At 32.4% G+C, this 21,762-nt stretch overlaps 1 protein-coding gene across 17 annotated transcripts in view; it reads right to left on the bottom strand.

Annotated features, from left to right (window-relative positions):
• The window catches only part of LOC119831464 (cAMP-specific 3',5'-cyclic phosphodiesterase), a 187,308-nt gene that overhangs the window by 40,838 nt on the left and 124,708 nt on the right, over positions 1 to 21,762 (bottom strand). For 14 of the 17 annotated variants that reach the window (XM_038354824.1, XM_038354825.1, XM_038354827.1 and 11 more), the window contains one exon: positions 681 to 872. In XM_038354824.1, the coding sequence (XP_038210752.1) occupies positions 681 to 872 (192 nt within the window). Of the gene's footprint in view, positions 1 to 680; positions 873 to 6,021; positions 6,118 to 7,667; positions 8,272 to 13,264; positions 13,417 to 21,762 lie in introns of those variants that run through there. The other 3 variants (XM_038354814.1, XM_038354813.1, XM_038354828.1) reach the window with 3 other exon arrangements.

Below are 21,762 nucleotides of genomic sequence, written 5' to 3'. Positions count from 1 at the left end.
ATCTGAGGATACTTATAAGTTATAATATTTAAATAATATATACACAAATATAAATAAAAAGCTAGTTTTTATTTTATTTTACACCGAAAATATGTTCGCTATGGCAATCACGTATAATGTCGGTAAATTTGACAATATCGTGCTTGTAAATATGTGAAGATAGATCAATGTTTGAGGTTTGTGACTGTTTTCTCAAAGACAGCTGATCGAATCTGTATAAATTGGATACGGAGATACAACAGATACAAGTCCGGCTTTGCATACGGGCTTAATATTTTCCACCCGGGTACTACGCGAGTGAAGCTACAGGCTCCATTATGTAGTATTTTCTTATATTCGTCAATAAGTAATTTTGAAATCGTGTTTTAGAAGAATGGTGATATGAGTACCTAAATGATTGTTATTTTTTTATTTGAAAAAATCGCAGTACCCAGTATGTGTATTGATTTTATGAGTTTACGATAAAATAAACTTATTGTGTAGTAAATTAGTACTAATGTAAATTATACTCTTATTCACATCACTCAATTTTTTTTAAAGCAGTACTTTTTTAAAGTTTTGTTGGTTAGCAATGTATGGTCGTCTTAAATACGTTGGGAAATCGTAATTTGAAAACCAATCATATGTCAATTCCAGTATATTCAATAGTGTACGAATATCCGATTGAAAGTTGCGCTCACCTCTCACTGGCAATCGAGCTATTCCTGGACATGGACTTGGGTGACATTTCAAAGTCGGAATCGGATCGGTAGAGGAAGGATTCGCGGCGTTGCGGCAAGGATTGCAGCACGAGGGCGGCGGACGGCGAGCCCCCCTCCAGCGGGGAGCGGGCCCCCCCTGCACCGCCCGCGCCGCCATTTTCCACATCGAAGCTGAAACAATGATAATTGGTATTAATAACAAAGCAACGACAAAACAATACAGAACACAAATAATATGCAGACAAATAATCAGGCTGTATTTAATAGTAACAATTTTTTAAAATTAATGATTCAGGTTTAAGTAATATTACTATACTCATTTAAACAATTAACTATATAGTTTTGCCTAGAAAGATTTTCGAATTTCGAAAATGGATGATACTTATTTCAAATTTACACTTCTTCTTGTCTTTTCCGCTTCTGTATCGGACGTCATACGTAACACAGAATACGAAAATAATGCGTTTAATTGCAAGCAATTCGGATTACAATTTCTTACAATTTACAATCTCGGGAGTTAGATCATAATCTAACAGTTCTTACAATCTTATGGTGTTATAATATTATAAATTCATCAATATATTGTTTGTTATTCTTTCACGTCGCATCAGAGCGATTATGTGGTATGATTGTTGTATCTGGAGATAAGAAGATAAAGAGCTTGATAGCTCTACATTTTCATAAAAGATCATTTCATTTTTAATCTCGATGAACCCGGGACACCACATTCCCCTGGGAATTTCCGTTGGCCACGCGTGTAAAGAATAGTACTAATTATAATGATACTACCAGACGATAACGTATCAAAGTCAATTTAAAAATAGGAAATAGATATGCATGGTTTCAATTATTTTCTCTGTGTAGGATTACAACTCTTTGAAAAGCAGCTTTTATTTTTATATATGTTTGTTTTTAGTAGTGAGACTTGGAAACCAGGTATTCTTTTGTTTCTTTACTTCAATGAATTAGTTTCTATAATAGAAAGTAATTTGGTTCTGACGATTGTGATTTTATCTGCTATTACTTAATCTACCCAATTAAAAATAAAAATTAAGGTTTTTTTAAATAAGTTATTATCTATACTAATATTATAAAGCTGAAGAGTTTGTTTGTTTGTTTGAACGCACTAATCTCAGGAACTGCTGGTCCGATTTGAAAAATTCTTTCTTGAAATTTATTGAGGAAGGCTATATAGGCTACGTATATACCACGGGCGAAGGCGAGGCGCACCGCTAGCACTTAATACTAAGGTTATTGCACATAGAGTTATCGACTGCACTAATACGATTTATTATTATTTGCTTTACTTTATATTTTTTCAATAAACAATGTAGCTAAAGTGTTGAGCGCTATATCCAGTACTTAATAACACTGTTGTAGTAGTTTTGTATTGTTTATATTATTACATCTTAATGATATTATAATACAGATATCTAATTGCGTAACATAATGCTCTTAAGTTCAATAGATTCATATCATAGTATATTTCGTAACCCTATTCAAAAATTAAGCGACATCTCTCGAAAAAGTTCAGTACGAACGTATCAATGAAAATGCAAGTTTTTCATAGTTCTAGGGTTTTATTGCAAGATGTCGCTGGAATGTAAAAAATGTTTTCGGCGCAAAATGTTCAAAATCAATATTCAAATATTGTGCGTAGATGATTTTTCTATATTTCAAACTAATCATAGATTGTAATAATGCTGATGTGTGTCTACCTAAATATACATACTATGAAATACGTTACAAGATTTACAGTAGTAGGTATAATATTATGTTAATCCTTTTATCTCTTTGATCTTTCACATGAAAATTGTTTTTTCATATGAAAATATAGACATTTTTCGTCACTGTCATGCAATGTACAGCAATTTGCAATGAAATTGTGAAATAATGGTGAGTAGATGATAGGCAAATACGTGATATGACGAGCGTAAAATGACAAAATATACATAATAATGCCCATACAAAAAACATTAAAGATGTAAAAATAAAACCCAAACAAGAACCGGAAGGAATTTTGGGAGTTCTTTATCGAGCAATGGAATGGTGAAAAAAGTTCTTAATGAGATAAACCGCACGCCTTTCTTTAACTTCATTTTATGAATATCAATAAGTACCTGCTTAACTCTTCGGTTTGAGCTCCAGAAATCGTGGCTTAGAAATCATTTTATATATTTTCTACAATTTAATTGAAATTGAGACATTGCATGTTGCATCGATAGATAAGTAATGTATGTACCTATATGTTTTGCAGGAATACTGCAAATAATACTTAAATTTTCTTTAAATTGTTTGTTTGTTTTCTATAGTGTTACTTTATTATATCTGCCAAACATATACTATATTTTGAAGGAAACGTGTATGTATAAAACGGGAAAGAAATGAGCTGACCATAAAGATTTTTAAATTTTAGAAATGAATTAAATAGGTAATCCTCAAAGTATTAAAAGAGTACTTGCCTCCTTGTACTCTAGATATTCAAAAATCAAGTAAGTCAAACAGTACATCGGTACTAATTATTAATTAAATATTGATTCGACTTGGTTTGGGATAAAGTGGATTACTAAAGCTAATGTTCTCAATAAACTGTAGTGTTATCTTATCAAATAGTGTATTCGTGAACAAATTTAGTCGAATGGTTTTATTATATTTTTGACTATATTGCCTGTGTTTTAAAGAATACTAGAATATCATTGCCAGTGAATAACATAATATGAAACATTAATATAAATACATGTATATAACAAATACACAATAAGAATTTCATAATAGATAAACATTTGTTTTTTTATCTATATTTTATTTTAAAAGAGCTGGCAACTACGTAAAACCACCACAGGCTATGAACATTTGCAGGGTTAGGGCATTTGGAAAATGCGTTATGTAATAGCATTTGCATGCTACTATGCTACACTTGCTATCCTGTGGTGGTGTTGTACCTTCCCCGATGGCTGGCATGTAACAGGCAGCCTTTGTAAAAGTAGGATGTATTCCGTGAGTGGTTTTTTAATTCTTTTTTAATATTATTTCGTACTAAGTAAAGAAATCTGTTAACATTAACTTTTGTCGCTTGAAAATTCGAGTCACGTGGAGCACAATATATTAGTAGCAAACAATTCGTGTTATTGACCGTAAATGTTTTAAGACTGAAGTACACGTGATTACATATGCAACATTTTAGTCAGAGAGTAGAATAGATAAGGTCAAAAGAAACAAGTATGCTATTTTGAGCTTATTAGCGTTCAGTCAGTGAACTTATCCCTATTGGAAATGTCTATTAATGTATTACAAAGAATGGATTGGCGGCCTTTGATACACACTTTACAAAATAACAATTATTAAGAGTTAGCGTTAAGTTTAAACCCTAGATACATACCTTCTAACACGCTTACCAAATTAATTAAGTACGTCACCATTTCAACACAGCCAGGCTTACTACGACGCCATTACTAGTTTTTAAACGTACCGAATCTCGAGATATGCAAGCCCAGCGTTACGATTATAAGATAATATTAAACAATTAAAAAGAAACTGAAACTTCCTTTGTAGTAATTTTGAATATAAAGAATATTAGCACGAGATCCGCGCATGATTACATGAGAAGCGACAGACGACGTCTTTTTACGACTCCACGACTACGCGTCACTCGCTACCCTAAAAATATTAATAATTTTATTTTGTCTATTTTGAACAATTATGATCTTGTGATAAGCATAGGTACAATAAAATTATATTTCATTTAAGGTTTAAAAGTCATCGTTATTATATACCCATTAAACATCTTGTTAAATACGTCTTCATCTTAATTCTATCCTAATTGTTTTTGAATACCGCTTACCGTAAGAAATAACGTACGTGTGCAAACTCCTGTTATGACAAATTTAGCTAATGGATCCAACTTGACCTGTTATCGGTATCACAGAATTTGAGTATTAACTACTAATTTTCACAAAATAACGATTTCAATTATTATTTTTGATTCTAGCGAACTTCCGACAGCATCGCGTGGTGTTAATAGTTCATGTTATCCTATATATCTTCTTCTATATAATTAAATGAATTCTTAATTAATACTAATTGATCTATTAAAACTTTTACGTCAGCATGTATAGTAACATAATATATTTTCATTTGACGTGATCTCTTGGGCCTACAATATTTGCCTAATCTTGATACATGTTTGCAAGCTATTAACAGATTAAAATGGTATTGCTTTTAAATAAAATCCACGTTACGTATTACGACGAGTCGTGCGTGAGATTATGCGTGTGATTATTATTATCTTCCATTTCGAAATAACTATAACCGAGGCGTTTTGCGTCACAGTCAGACGGTAATGACTTGGAACTGTATGCGCTAATTTAGTCAAGCCAATTTGGATCTATTTATAGAATTTGTGTGATATTTATGAATTGCTACGCGCCAGTTGTATGTATTTTTACATTTTCTTAACCTCTCTCTCCTTTTTTTCGAGAAAGCATTTTTTTGAATTGTTAGCAAATGTGAATCGATAGTTTTACTACTTTTACACGCTTCCACTTTTGGACATGTCACTTTCGATCAGGTGAAATAGCGGCCCAGCATAATTTACCTATCCCTAAAAATTTCTTCATTATATAAATCCTCGATATCTCCTGAGTGCATTCTCCTTAGGTAACTTAACAATCATACTTATTATTTTTTATCTTTATAATGACGAAAACGATGTATTCGAAACTGTTCGCGTTACAATTACTATCTAATATCATTCGCAACTGCACTTGTGATATAAATCCATAAAGGTATAAAAAATAATCGAATTAGTTATACGGATTTCAATGATTTTTGTTTGATAGTTTTTTTTACTTAACTTAGTACAGCAAAAAGGCGAGCAGCAAGTTTTGTAACATTTTTCTATAAATAACAAATCAATTAAATGGTTACGTATTTGATATTACCAACTTTTCGAATATTATTGTATTCCCTTGAGTTAAGATTCCTGTGTTTATGATAGGAATCTTTCATCATGATACTACTGATAACTGTAACTGTTTATATAACACTGTTTGTATACACTGTAAATGTGTCAATTTATACCAGCAAAATACGAAAATGCATTTCAAATCATTTACCTATAGTTATTAAAGAAATAATGAGTAACATTCAAATTAAATTATTGTGAATACAAGATACAATTATTAAAAGGCTCCATTAGTCCGATATGATAACAGGATGTTATTAAAATTTGACGCAATGTAATAAACACGAACAATACGAGAATGGTAAAACGAAAATAACTGATTAAAAGGTACCCATAAAACGATTCTGTATTATATACCTGCCGGTAGTCCGCCTTCTAGCGGATACTGGCTGTCTTCGGAGTAGTCTCCTGGAAGCTCCCCTAGCGCTCCAGCGTCGAGGCGCTTCACTCCACCTGAACCCCCATTATAATCTTATCAGACACGACCACCAGCAGTTCTAGAGTTCTCTTTCAATAACACTGTTGTATTTTATTGTATGTTGATGTATTTTTCGAAATATTGTGTTATGTCATGAGTCTTTCTCCAATTTGTGTAAATATTATCCAAAAACAACGTTAATAAGATTACGAAAACTGGCATTTGTACTTGTACGAATATTTAAAAACCGGTTCAAGGAATAGTGAAAGAGACCAAAATATTGGTAATTATTAATAAATTAAAATTGCGATGCTTTACCACTAGGTTGGACTCAACAACAATTTATATTAAGATGAAATAATTCTATTTTCAGTTTGAATATGCGTATGAAGCACGTGATGGTATTTTTTAAACCAGTCTATTTTCAGGATGTGAAAAATGCCAACGATAATCGCAACAGATAGTAAATCTTTCATTACGTCGTCGAAAATATATTTGGGTTATATGTTAACACGAATTCATAGAAATTATGAGTTGAAGACTGTTAACTACCTATGTATATTTAGGTAAATGAATTGTTAAAGTTTATATATACGTCTGTTGCATATAATACCTAAGTATAGAAATTATTGAATTGTTATATATATAGCTCAGTACTTATTTATTTTATTATAAATCTTAGTAATAGTAGCACTATTACTAAATACCATTAAAACATAGTTGATGATCCTACATGAAGATTAATGAAAATGCGAAGCACTTTCTTTTCATGAAAATCTTGTTAATTTTAAATTAGTCTGTTAAATCTGATATTTGTTTAATGTGTAATTGGTATTTGCAATTTAAAAAAGCTTCGTAAAACTGCCAATAATAAATGAAAGTAAACATACAGGTTTACTTTGGCATAAAGATCAAAACAAGAGACGATATAAAACAAGTCAACAACAATGTTGACCATATTGAAAGTTTTAAGTGTCAATTTTATAGTGAAAGACCTCATTTCAATTGGGACAAGTTGTTTTAATCAGAGGTGTGGTCTGAACAAAGGTAATTTAATATGTAAACTTACTAAAACACCTCAATCTGTAATAATTTTATATGTAAAAGTTGATACTATGTTTGGAATTGTTTAAGTACGTGTAAATTTTTAAAAATCTACTGTTTTTTGTACAAATTAAAGTATTAAATAATCGTTTGAGTCATCCCTTTTTAAAGAATCAAATTTAGTTCAACACTATCATTTACAAACCCAGTTGCATGCTAAACCTAGATAACATAATATTGTTAAAAACGAATATCGGTAACATAGCCATTAACCATAGCTCAAGTGTACTCTGTGCCCAAGTGTTTGACCTTGTAGCATCATTAACATCATTTAATCGATGTAGGTACATTCATTCGTTAATAATACGTGTACGTTACGATTACCAATATTTTTTACAAGCATTGCGTAGGTATTGCAAAATTAGTCAATAAAAAATCGATATGTGAATTTGTTTCTCAATGTGTAATGCGTTTAAACAAAAATTTGCGTGATATTTGGTATATAATCTGTGTAATCGTCTAAATGTGAGGATGTGTTGACCTCTTAGAGTGGTCTCCGCTACTGGTCTGACTAGAACTAGTGGTGGTCGTGCTGAGGGTCGAAAGGTCGCTAGACGCGCGAGCGGAGCGAAGGCGCGGTAGCACGGGAACGTCTTCGTTGTCAGGCGTGTTGGCGAGTGCTTCGCACGCCCAGCCTAGCGCGCGCGCCGCTGTCCATACCGCAAACACTACCGTTAGCATATCGCCTATCGAGCCACACGCCATATACGCCTTCGGCCCACCCTCCACAAACACGTTCGTTGCCAATGCATCGGTCCAAGTTTAAAACGTCATGGTACTACGACACGTATTGGTTTGCAAGCGACGCGCCGCGCCCGGGCCGGCTTTCGCAACGTTTATTTGACAGCATGAAAAACACGTGCACCGCAACGTAAAACACCACACTCACGCGATCGCGACCGCCACTCAACTGATCACTTCAACGCATTCATTTATGTATCGTCAATTCCACTGCAGTAAATAAAACACAGTTGTCCATTGTATAAAATCACATAATCGGGTCACATAGGAATCGATATATGGAATCTCGCGAAACTTATGTCTTTTGTGTATAATGAGATAATTTCCTTGATCCGAATGACCGCCAGTAGAGGGTACGTGTGCGTGTTGATAGTATTTATGTGAAGCGGCGACGGGGCGGCGTGACGCGGCTCTGTTGACGTTTGCGGCGCGGGGAACGAGCGGTCGACGTCACTCGCTGCTTGGCTCACCCGCGCCGCCACTCACTAAAGAGACAAGTTCTATATTTATGAGCGACCCACTATCACATCACTATTGTAAAATAATACGTAAGCGTATTTTATCTCAAGTTGCGAAACAATGTCACTTGTTGCACGCTTAAATGATGGAAGTCGCGTCGTGTCGCAAAAGATTGATCAGGGACGCGACAGGTTACGTTGCGGATGTGCGTGTCAAAGTGTACAACTGAGTGGGAAATTGTGTTAACGGTATTTCGATGAGGAGTAGCGTTACGGAGCATCCTGCGGCTGCCCGGCGGCCATGTTTGCACCGCCATTTTGCCGGGGGTCGAATGGGGCGAACCGCATGCGTACGCCGGTACGCAACTTCTGTGTAGAAAACGACGCAAGTCACCGGGCGGCTGTACAGATGTTACGCTCTACACCCTTGTCTCAAGGATCACTTCACTACGTATTACGAGCACCTTACTTTATAGGTCAACTGAGCAAACTGAAGCTAGCTCCGTATCACGGCTGATTTCAATTTCATATACTTATGTTAGCATTTCGAAGTAGTTACGAAGGCAAATATGTATCTTTGTTTACCTGTGCCTAAAATTTTCTTCATATAAAGTTTAAGACGACGATACCCTTATCATAAATTAACCGAAGTACCTACTTAACATATACCTAATGTCTCGTTTATTTTGGTTTATCAAGATAAACTACAAAAAGGGCTAATTATAAGGTATTGATCGAAGTTTACACCAAATATTAATTGTTCATTGAACTACCACATTATTTACAATCATCAAACAATTACAATTCCCACAACACGGGCTTTTATTTTTGTAGTTTTTCCTTTTCCCCAAACCTCCTCGTCCATTATTTATTTCCATCGTCAATTCTTTACTTATCCTTTACTCCTTAAAAGCAGGCGACGCTATCGTAAAAGTACTACCTCAGCAAACGTTATTAATAAGCAGTTGTGATCGCTTGCCATCAGGCAAACCACCAACTCCATAAAAAATATACAAAATATTTATAAATGTATACAAAAATCGTGTGTGATACCCATATTGAACTATAATTTTAACTTGAGTAAGGAACTGTAAACGTGAAGCACATAAACACATAATATGTGTAAATATATTATATTTTCTGGAATAGAACAAATAATTATAATTGTTTAATATAACTACATATCAATTGAATCAAAAACCTTTATGAAATGTAAGAATTGAAAATACTTTAAAACCTGACTGATGCCGAGGCCACGTGCTAGAACGTCATGGAAGTAATTATCGATTTCCATATGATAATAGGTTGAATACAGGCACAAGGCCTTGTTCCCGGATAATATCTTAATGCACCTTGTAAACATACTCAATATTCGTTCGCGTTCATACTAATCAATATCATGTACATCATTTTAAAATGTACGGTATTTGTTGTTGGCTTATTAAGTTTTACATAATATGCGCTTGAATTATAAGTAAATATTGCCAAAAATGTTAATAGCGAAATTTTGAAAATGTCGTTTTTCGAAAGTGCATCTTTTCTTTAATTAGACATGAAAAAAGTGAATGAATTGTTCGAATAAACATTTTGTAGCAAATAGGTAAACAATATACTAAGAAATAATCGACTACCGACTATTATAAAAAATATAGCATCCGTATAGAAACGTCTTAAATATTACGATAATGTCATATTATCAAAGATAACATTAATTAATCAGGTGATAACAGTATGACAAAAATACTTCATAATCTATTCATCATCATATGAACAATCAAGATATGTATCAGCGTTTATCGCGACACGGATCTTAATACGATGAGTTTTTATCAAAGAAACATTATATATTATTTTAGCTTGAAATTATGCATATTTCGCAACAAGTGCAAACAATACGTCATCTATTCTTCCAAATATTATATCGTTATTGTTTTAATATTTAATGTAGATTTTCAAGTAAGTAGTAGTATTAAAGTTTTGAAACATTAATTTCAAAACTTTAAACCGTCTATACATATTCTAAAATAAAAAAAAGTTATCACAAGGACTGCTATTAGAAGTTAAATTATCGTTGGGTAACGCGACTCCGAATAAGAGTTTTTAATTCCAAAAAGTGATCAACGCACCTAAAGAAGTTTTCACTTCAATTAGAAAAATCAACAATTGAATAAGTCTCCATTCGTTATGGTATTATACATTAAATTGCTTGTGTTAAGTAACACTTTTAAGTTAAGATACATATGTTGCAGTTATCAATTTAAAAAAGGTAATCATTAAATTTTAAACTTTAAATATCATTAATAACGAAGAGAATGTGAATGCAGTAGGAACTAGCGGTTTGGCACGTCGAGAGCACGTGGCGTGTGAACTTGACCGATGACGTCAGCGCCCTTCACTCAGATGCAGGCACCAACCTCCATAACTAACAGATACTTCGTGGTTAAAGGAAAAATGCAGTTCAAATAAAAGCGTGAAATAAATAATTATATTTAATGACACACATTGACGCACGCTCAACCTCAGCTCTAGATATTGTAGGCTTTCCTTAGATTAATAGGTATACCTGAAATTGTTTTTTTTCTATATCTCTTAAACTATTCCTCTAAATAAATTTATAACTTTGTTATAAGCTATATATGTATAATTAAAAAAAATATAATTAGTACACGTATTTCTATTTTTATATTGTGTACTGTATTTGTTTGAAAGATTTGTAGAAATTTGTAGAAAAAGCTTTTTCTTTTAGTCTATTAAAAAATCAATTATATATTCGCGTTATATATGTTTAGATTTTAGATTTCTAACTGGATTTTTGTGTTCATAGTCGTGAAATTATATATGCATTAAATATAGGAATATATAGAACTGTCTAGCAATATGCAACTGATAAACTACCTTATTATAATAATAGTTGTGGTTAAAGTTAATTATAGTTGGATTGCAGGTGGAAGTAATTGCAGTAGCGTCACGACGTCAGCCACTGAATTATTTATAACTACCATTTGCTTTATAATGCTTGCACCTTAAATAGTGCTTATTTAATTTTTTCAATTGTTACTGGTCAGTTATATATGTAAATGTATTTTTATAGCATGTTATTAAATGCATTTTTTATCAAGTACTGTAAAGATTTTTGGAATATATTTATAAAATAGAGCTCATTTCTAATATAATGTGAAATTACCGGTCCGCTCCGGTTTCGCCCGTGGTACATATATAGTCTTCCTCAATAAATGGGCTATCTAACACTGAAGAAATTTTTCAAATCGAACCAGAAGTTCCTGAGATTAGTGCGTTTTAACAAACAAACAAACAAACTCTTCAGCTCTATAATATTAGTACAGATTGTCCATTATACTTAATCACAAATCTAAATGTAAATATTTTCTCATTTAAGACGCGTGTAAGATTTATCATTAAAATATATTAAACCACATGCCACAAAGAGAGTACGATACCGGAAATTTATAAACCTTTCTCGCAAGTGATGTCTTCCAGACTTATTTTAATGTTCACGTGATTTGTGAGGTTTAAAAGCTTAAATAAAAAAGGTTAAACATTATATATATTTACAACATTATAATTCACAGATATAACGAATTCAATAAAATGCTTTAGCAAGTTTAATTGTCACGTGACGACTCGATAATGTATCGAAAGCGAAAACAAAATAAAATTAATAAAAGTGTCACACGGTCAATAACAGTGAGACTAATTTTTACTGTACCTACAGCTATTGGGCTATTACTTGATGGAAAGTGTCCCTTGACGGCTACCATATGTGGCCGTAGCGTTGTAACTCGGTAAGTGGATAATTGTGTGATAATAGTAAACGGTTGTTCGCTATCAGTCAACATGGCTATACGTAATGGAGGTTGGGCTTGTTATTCTATCACGTAACTAGATCTCCCTAACACCCCAGCTAACTTAGCCGATCTGTGTTGTAGTCATGTGGGCTTAGTTCACTTTATGAATGTTTAGTCTGTTTTGATGAGATACAACTGTTCCTTGTGCAGGATCATGGATATGTAATCTTTACTACATATAAATTGCCAAGTTTGTTATATTATTGATTATTCAATGGAAGGTGCTTGTACTAGGGATGCGGATATCACCGAAGATTTTTAAGCAGGAATGATGGAAACAGGAAAACGAAAACTCTTTCTCTTTAACAATTACTAGATTTGGTTTATCCACTCTATACAATAATTATTGAGAGATTAATGCTTATAAGTTTTGTGTAAAAAATATTTAAAAAATCTATTATTCTATTTGTCCTATTTTATAGTACAGCTTTATAGGTTCTGAAGCGGTATTGGAAAAACTTTTATGTATCCATAAATGTATAGAGTAAATATAATCATAATCATAATAACAGTAGGGTTAATGTTGTGTATGAATTAGATTTACTATAAACAAAACAACATTTAGATAAAAAGAGCACTCACACTTAAATACAAAGCGGAGGGAACATAAACTCGGCTCTCACTATATTTGCATATAAGATATAAATCTATTGAAAATTATGTGATCTAGACTATATAGCATATTAAGATTGCTAATTTGGCCTTATTTATTATGCCTTACTAAAAATGGGCTAAAAGTCCTCTTTGTTATTTTGTAATTTTTGCGTTTTTTAGAATTAGACGTATATAGATCAAAATATATCCCGTAAGTGGATAGGTTCGAAATTTCTCTTTTTTTACCATACAAAAGAATTGTTAAATTCTCCAGATGAAATATAATTTACATAATAGGATAATATATATGTCATGAGCTGCATTATTAAGATAAATAAAAACGTGGCGTTTTTGATAAGTATAAATAATATCTTTACATACTAATTTAAATTATTGGTCATGTGTTTGGTGGTATTTACCGGGTGTGATGCGGTTGGGAGTCATCCTGACTGCTGCTGCGTTTCCGCTTGCGTCGGAAGCACCAGTCCTGGCCCATCGCATCACAGCCAGCGTGCCGCGACCCTCCTCCACCCAGTGCGCTTACTCTCAATCCCTCGCCATCAAGCTTGGTTTTAACACAAATTTCTCACTATCCTTTCCAATATCCAGCGTGCAAGAGTCACGCAGAAGTTAAATGTCAATCAAAGACATTCAACTTCCAGGACTCTACGCCCAGTACTATCGCAATCGGCGTCAAATCACAGTCTTTGATTTTAGATTCTGATTGCACTTCGTTATCACACAATCAAATGTTATAAACGGTATTTATTCGGCGTATAGAGTATATTGCTGCATAATATCGTTGTCTTTATTCGATCGCTGCACGATCTATCAATGTTTCACAATCGTTGACATATTTACTGATATTATCGGAATCACAATTTGAATATATTTGGCACTGGTTTTACTTTGTTCTGTCTAACTGTTTTCGTTAAGAATTTATTCCCGATGTCAGATTAATTGGGTTATTAATATCCACCCACGTATACTAAATATTTACGAGCTTCCGTTTTAATATATGCACAAAACAAAACGTGAAGACTTTATAAGTGAAATGGCATGCAGTCTATGATAATAAGCGCTTACATTCCAGCATATTCTCCTGTATTTCACATTTTCATGTAGTGCAAAGGAAAATGAGGCCAATAGAGCACGTATCACTTTATACTATAAACCGTTTACCTGTAAAATTATACCTCGAATCCCTAGCTTTTACGATAAAAGACCAGATTTGTTTATGTTATAAAATTCACTGTATATTATTATTTATCTAAATTTTTAATTTTAGATAAATAATTATCGATAGTGAATTTTCTAATACCGTGATAATTTCCTACTATACGATAAACGGCGGTTCATTTTAAAAGATTCAATCTATTTAAAAAATTAACGCCTATAATTCACATAGGGGTGTGAGTCCCTACAAGCAATGTGTGCAAATGATCTCCTTTTTGGGGAACCCTTTTATCGTATTTTAAGCTCTAATTCGGATATAAAATACGTCAGCAAAATGGAAATGGATTTATTTTTGATCATAAGCAAAGCAAAAATGATAATTGCTGGAATATCGAATATTTCTACTAAGGTTAAAAATATATTTGACATTAATTAACATTTTAGTTGTAATATTGTATTTATTAAATCAATCTAACCCTAATAATTTAGAGTAGTAAGCTTGTTGTTATAACTTCTATGTACTGATGTATTATACAAATATTTATAAAGGCGAAAGCGTGTAAGTTTGTGTTTCTTCACATTGAACAGAGTGTGTGTGAGTGATTTTTCTTATGACCAATCGAGGGAAATCATTGATAGCAGTAAGTGACAGTTTCGAAAAGCTCAAAAAGCTTAGTTCTAGAATGCTTACGTACGTCAGAAATCGAATAAAAATATTTTATATCTGTTTATGATATGTCATATATTATATATATGATTCCAACAAATCATTGCGTATTAATTATTTAATTATGAAAGCCACATTAAATGCTAATGAAATCTTTGTTTACTCTCATGTCGATCGCACCGCCATCTATACTTGATGGTAGGATTCATGTTTGAGAATAATTGTTCTTAGCGACACCTATGTATTCAGTTTAATTAAGATAGCTGATGGAAAATTTGTGTAAAATATTATCATTAGAACATGTTCTTTTATTTGTGTGTTCGTATTAGCAAATGTATGCGCTGTTATCATGTTTTACTTTCGAGATATTTTATTGTAAACACTCAAACTTTCTCACTAATCGCAGTCTCTTTATGCTTTCGTGGTATATATTGTCATAATATCATATTCATCCTTACGTATTATATGAAAATTAATAATTATGATATGTGTAAAATAAAATTATAATATTAATCTTGGGTTTTACCCCAATAAAGCAAGCAATACAGAGCATGAATATGCATAGGTATGCCATGCAGAATAGCATAAACAAGTCTATATGCATCTAGAATACTATACGTAACAGAATTAAATAAATAAATAATAGCGATGTACAAGACACACTTAAAAATTGGTAAGTGTTCACTTAAAAATTGGTAAATGTTTATTGTGACTGTATGAAGTTTTTGTTGTGTGTATTTTTTTTTTGTTTATACACGAATTTGTTTGATATATAGTGTAAGTATAACATTTGGTTGAATTCAACGTGTCGTTTATATGGGCGAGTGCTTGATTATTATCATGTTGATATGAGCATAATTACATGTACCTATTTGCTCTACAACTACGAAATAATGCAAACCAGTGAGTCTCTATTTAAGTCTACAACTAAAAGGAATACTTATAAGGGGAGCGGCACACAGATTATCACATCTAGTCACAAAACGTGTGGCTGCGGCATACAGGGTATGTTTCATATATTGTTATTGTGCATAGCATCGAAAGCTCGTGATTGTGTGAGCGCGGGGCGTGTGTCGCGCGTGACTGGTCGCGCTGTCGCGGGACACTGGCGCGCCGCCCCGGGCGCGACGTGTGACGTCAGAGCGTTTCCCGGTCCGCGCATGCGCACGCTACACCAACGGTACTCAAAAACTCTAAGAGGACTCTCCAGCTAGACCTCAAATTCGCTTCAGACCTTAATCGATTTTTAGCTGCAGCTCTAACCTAAAGCTAATAGATCACTATTGGGTATTTATCTACACTTTTACGAACACAGCTCGTTCCTCTTTCGATAATATAGTAATATCTTAAAATAATTTATTTGACCTTGGAAAATGAATGAATATGACCATTTTAAATGCATATTAAATCATTTTCTTTTTATAAACAGCACCATTAACGAAGGAACGGCTGAATAGTTTTTAATTATTTTACTTCGTTCAATTTGTTTCCACTTGGATAAGAACAATAACCGTTAAAAAAAACTACAAATATTCTACCCCGTTACTTGTATCAGCTAAAAATGGATGAACGGATTTTAACGGATTTCTGAGTTTTGGTTTAACGCATAGGTGATATTGAGATGTAATATGCAGTACCTAGCATGTTTTATGGCTCTAAGCGATTTCGAATATTTATCATCTGATGGATATTAGAAAAGATATGGAGAGGTAGGCATAAACCATTGACGTACAATGTACCTATACCAACCCTCTCAATCACGCTCTAAAATTGTCAGAAGCAAAAAGCCTACGCTTGTATTCGGCAGTTTTCCAATGGGTGATACAATAGACTTTGAACATTCCAGTCAAGAATTAATAAGGTGTGAATTTCAATGAATGTTTTATACAACGCCGGTTGGAAATTTTTGACGACCTTTTCATAGACAATTCTAGTTGTTTATAGTAGGTCAATGACAAAAACGTATCTCTTAAGCATCTGCATCAAAGGGGCGTTAGGTATGTTAATGTGCTACGTGTGTCAGGTTTCTGCACCCATTTTTACTTAACTGTATTAAAATGAGGGTTATGTGTGTTGTGGTTACCACGTGATCATAATGTATATTTCGTGTTTTATTTATGCTTTTACTACTTGACAATGATTTCTTGAAACCGGTCGTATTTTTAATGATTATAACAAAGTTGCAAATCATGAAGCTCTAATTAACAAAAGTTATTAAAATACAATTACGCAGCTAGCAAGTCGTGTCGTAATAACTAAAAAAGCCAAAATGTAGCTCGCTGACGCGCTGTGATTGAATTGGCTATTTTTAGATTTTTCGTTACGTTGACTGTAAAAGCATTATCTGATCGTAGCTCTATACTATACGTATTCGGACAATAGCGGTGTTGAGCATCAGGTTTTTTATTTTATTTTGCAGGCCTTTGGGCGAAAAGTTCCACTGAAAAGACCCAAAACTTGTTTAACTTCCCTTTTTCTGAAGAAAGAAAATCCCTTTTATATAAGATCATCCACGCTCTAACCATTTAAATGTTACACATAATTTTTTATTATATTTGACAATTTTATGTGTGCTATTTAACCACCGCAAAAAGCTTTATCCAAGAATGTCCCACGTTAGATAAGATATCAAAACATTATAACATCTCTACTTTCATATATGTTGAGGTATTCTAATGAGGCAGCTTAACGACTTAAATTTGTCATTGAGTTCATGAATCCTGTCATGAAAAATATCACACGAGCTTTCAATTTTCAAATAATAACAAAAGATATAGATTTGATATGAATTCAGAACTTTTTTGAAATACGCGCTATAATACAATTCAGTTTTTGCAATTTTTTTTCTACCCATATTAGAGGGCATAAAATTAAACCATCCGCCCCACCGTTATAGTACAATATAGGTTTATATTTCAAATACCATTGCAGAGCTTTCACGTTTACAATGAACAGACCTGTGTCCCAGTAAATTACATTTTAGTGACATTGTAGGAATGAGCTACAAACGACCTACGGTACTGCTACGATTGCTACGCGTGTAGCCCCGGGGTACAATCTCCTAAGGTTGTTTCTATTCTGAAAGTAATTGGGGTTTTAATTAAGAAATATGTTCTTTGTAAAACACTATTAGGTCTGTTTTTAATATGATATAATTAGCTTGTTAGCAAGCTTTAGAAATGTGGTTGAGATAAAATTTATTTTATGATAGCCATTGAGATATTATAAAGATGACTTAAAATAGTATTAATTCGTTTTTTAATAGTGCTTTAGGTTTATTTATTTCATATCGAATTGTATATTCATAACGTATTGATATTTGAAACTAAAAGCTGTACTTTTGTAATATATGAAAAATTAATTGTTTTAACTTGATCTCATTACTTAAAACATACAATTTCCTTCTTTTCGTGAATGTTTGTACTCCGATAGAATTTATTATAATGCAATATTTTCATTAAATGCTCATAATAATAGTTAACTTAAGGAGTATAATTTGTATCTTAAAAACTATAGTTGAAAATTCTATTTCTACCTATAAAAGTTTAATATTCAACAATGAGTCATGCTTTTTTACTTAAGTAGCCTCTGTGATGACACAGCATTTCAACAGCTGAGCGCAATGGGAACAGTATGAATGAATAATTTTATTATTTTAAGGAGAACTTAGTGCCTCTGTTATCTGTTTATTCGAATTTTCTTAAGGCTTCCTTAAGTTTTTCAGACACTACATAGATTCTCTAATCCTATACTATAATGATTTGTTACTTCTTATCATGTATACAATGTAAATATTAATAGGAACATCATAATATAAAATTTATTAGATTACTCAAAGTTGAAATGACGGAGGAAACTCTTTCGTTAAATGGATATAATTTTACAATATTGTTGCCTCAACAAAGACTAACTAAGCTTTGTTAGCAAAAGATACGTCATGTACTTATTATATTAGGTGAAATACGTATTTATTTTAGTAATACAATTTCCACAGTGAAGGTAAAAGGGATAATGCCTTTTCTTGGAACAAGATAGATAGACCTAGTTTCTGGGAACAAATTATCAAAGCGAATTAATACAAATCTATTGATACATTATGTATATTAGATTTTCAATGCCTGACCTCTTTGAATATCGACGACTAAAATTAAATTATTCGCAAATAAATAATTATTAACATCGTCTGAATGCTTGTTTCTGACATTTGAATTTCGTATCGATACTAAAACGGATTAAGAACATATTGTTATTCATATGATAATACATGCAAATTGATAAGTTTATTGACATTATTTCTATGGTTAAGTTATTTTACAATTACAGTACTGTATACATAGTATTACAATGACTTCAAAATAAATTTGATCTCACGGTGATTTCATTCGTGAAAGTTATATTATATTTAGATTAAATTGTTTGTTTAATCTATCATAGCATAAGAAGTAATTCATTACTACAATACCTTAATAAGTAGGTATATAATACACGAATCAAATTTATTAAAATCACACTCGCAATGTATAACGCAAATCCAATATAACGATACATTTATGCAGAAACGTGAAATATAATGATACATTTTCAACTTTCAACAGGAACACCTCTTAAAATGTCGGTTTTTAGGGCGGGGGTCGATTCAGTTGAGCTATGACGTCATGAACGTGACGTCAATGTGGGGGTGGGGCATCGCAGAGGACAACACTACTAAGCCAACCAATGCACATAAATGATAAACAATTTCAATTTTTATTGTGTGAAAATATAGTACAAATGTTATTACTGAAATCATCTCCAATATAAGGAATTAAATGGAAGAGGAAAATGTAAAATGTTATAACCATAATATGGTAGATCACCAAGGATCCACCGCATTGAATTGACCTCGATAAATACGTTATTGTGTTAAACAAATTAGGAAAATAAGTGATATAAATTGACAAACTTTGTAGAGTTTGGGGAAAGTAGATGCGATGCTTTTAATTTAATAATATCTTTTTTTTATTTGAAAAATAAACTTATTATAATGAATCATAAATAAAATTTGTACATTTGTATACATACAACCTGTTTAAATAAATTAACTACAAAACTAAAAGCGTCATCTAGCGGCTTATAGCGACACTAAGCAATAGCCTATGTTCGCGTGAACTACTATACTTTTTCTTGTGTTCGCCCTAGATGGCGCTAATTCAAAAACGTTTCTAAGAAGATTAAGTATGTGGTCGCCCGAGATCCTTCATGTTATATAGCTTTTAGGCTAGACACTGTGATGATAGGTGTATGGTGTCGAGTTCTAAGGGGATCATGTTCACATACGGCGGTGAAAGAGTTTTTGAAACCGGTCCTGAGTTTAAACATTTAAATGAACAAACAAATTCTTTAGCTTCATATCAATATTATTCTATTTATATTTTTGATCTTTTTGATACAAATTCTAACGTGCATTTCAGAATTGCATTCGACAACTTAGAGCACGCAAAGTATAGGTAACGGTATTCGTCAATAGCATGTTGTTTTTGAAGAAGAAAAGTTCTACTTCATAAGTTCAACCAGATTCTACATTATTCGAGGTGATACATTTCAGGAAAAAGAAACCTTTAAAGGCCGCAACAGTCTTCCAGTAATCCCGATAGCGATTTATTCATGCGGATTCCCAACCGTACAACTAAAAGAAAAACTTTCTTTGCATTTTCATCGTAGGTATTCGATTTATTCATCGCTTACACAGAACTTTCTGCAATACGATTTTATGCATCAGTTACCAATCGCTAGAAAAATGCTTAGATCATTATTTTACCTTGTGTTTATATTGTTACAATATCTGCATAAGGATTTCAAAGTTTACACGATCCAATTTCAGATAATTTGAACCGGCAAGCAGATTTTGACACATGAATTGAAGTTTAGCAATCAACTAGCTCACTATGTTCTAGATGTTGAGAAAGATTAAAAATATTATGAATAAGTTTCAACCCGACTGTCTCAACTTTTATCTCCATAGTTGGTATGTGTTATATTTTACCAGATTTGTTGTTATATCGTCATCTTTTACAATTACCCACTCCCCATTCTTTCAAAGCTACAGCTGTGAGGAAAGAGACAAAAAAAAATTGTCCATAATATATGAATAGTGTACTTTATCAGCTTCATATTAAAAAATAGAATGAATCATTTTATCTTTCGTTGATCTTTTTCCCAATATTCGTCTCAATCTCTTGTTCAATTAAAATTGTATATCATTACATTATACGCTTTGTCATAAACGGATTGCGATGAAAGCTCTTTTTCTGCAATAACGAAGTTATTTCATGGGCGACTGCTTGAAAAGTGTACGCTTTAAGTTTGAGTATATACGGATGGTTATTTTCAACGTTACTGTCTGTATTTTTATTATGAAAGATGAAATTAATCAAACTGTTTGTCGGTGAGTGACTGTCGATACTGAGCAGTGATTGGGGAATAAGAAGAAAAAGTTTGTAATCGTCAAATGATAATAAATGATATAAATATAAGAGTTTGATCCTCTTCACTTTTATACAACACATGGATCTTCTATAACTATACTGTACATACCTAAGCATGATCAATTTCAGTTCAATGGTAGAATTGGTTAGCAAGTGCTTGTGAAAATGAGTTGTAACTTATATACTTCCATTATTGATCAAATAATTGTTTAATTAAGAATGTAATTACGACTGAGCCTAACAGTTTAGTTTCATTTCAAGATTTACTTTTTATTACAGTTTAATACCATTATATTAAATGACTTATTAAGAGTATAATTATTGATTAGCAATGGTTATTCCGTGGATATGGCTTATATAATATCTAATTGTTAGCACACAATAGGGATTCCTGAAATTTTCAATGCTCGACTTGTTTAGAAAGCAATCCAATTCGATAGCAATGCAAATTGTATTATAATATTCCTATACGGCCTAGAATGGGAGCTTAGAATTCGAGTTTATATACTCTATTGTGTATTCATACATCCATTTGTGAACATGCATTTGTATTCAACCACTATAAAAGATTATTATAAATAAATAAATCATGTATTGGATGTTTGAATAT

Source organism: Zerene cesonia, chromosome 13 (genome assembly GCF_012273895.1).
Source record: "Zerene cesonia ecotype Mississippi chromosome 13, Zerene_cesonia_1.1, whole genome shotgun sequence".
NCBI lineage: Eukaryota > Metazoa > Arthropoda > Insecta > Lepidoptera > Pieridae > Zerene > Zerene cesonia.
This window is presented reverse-complemented; position numbering and strand designations above follow the sequence as displayed.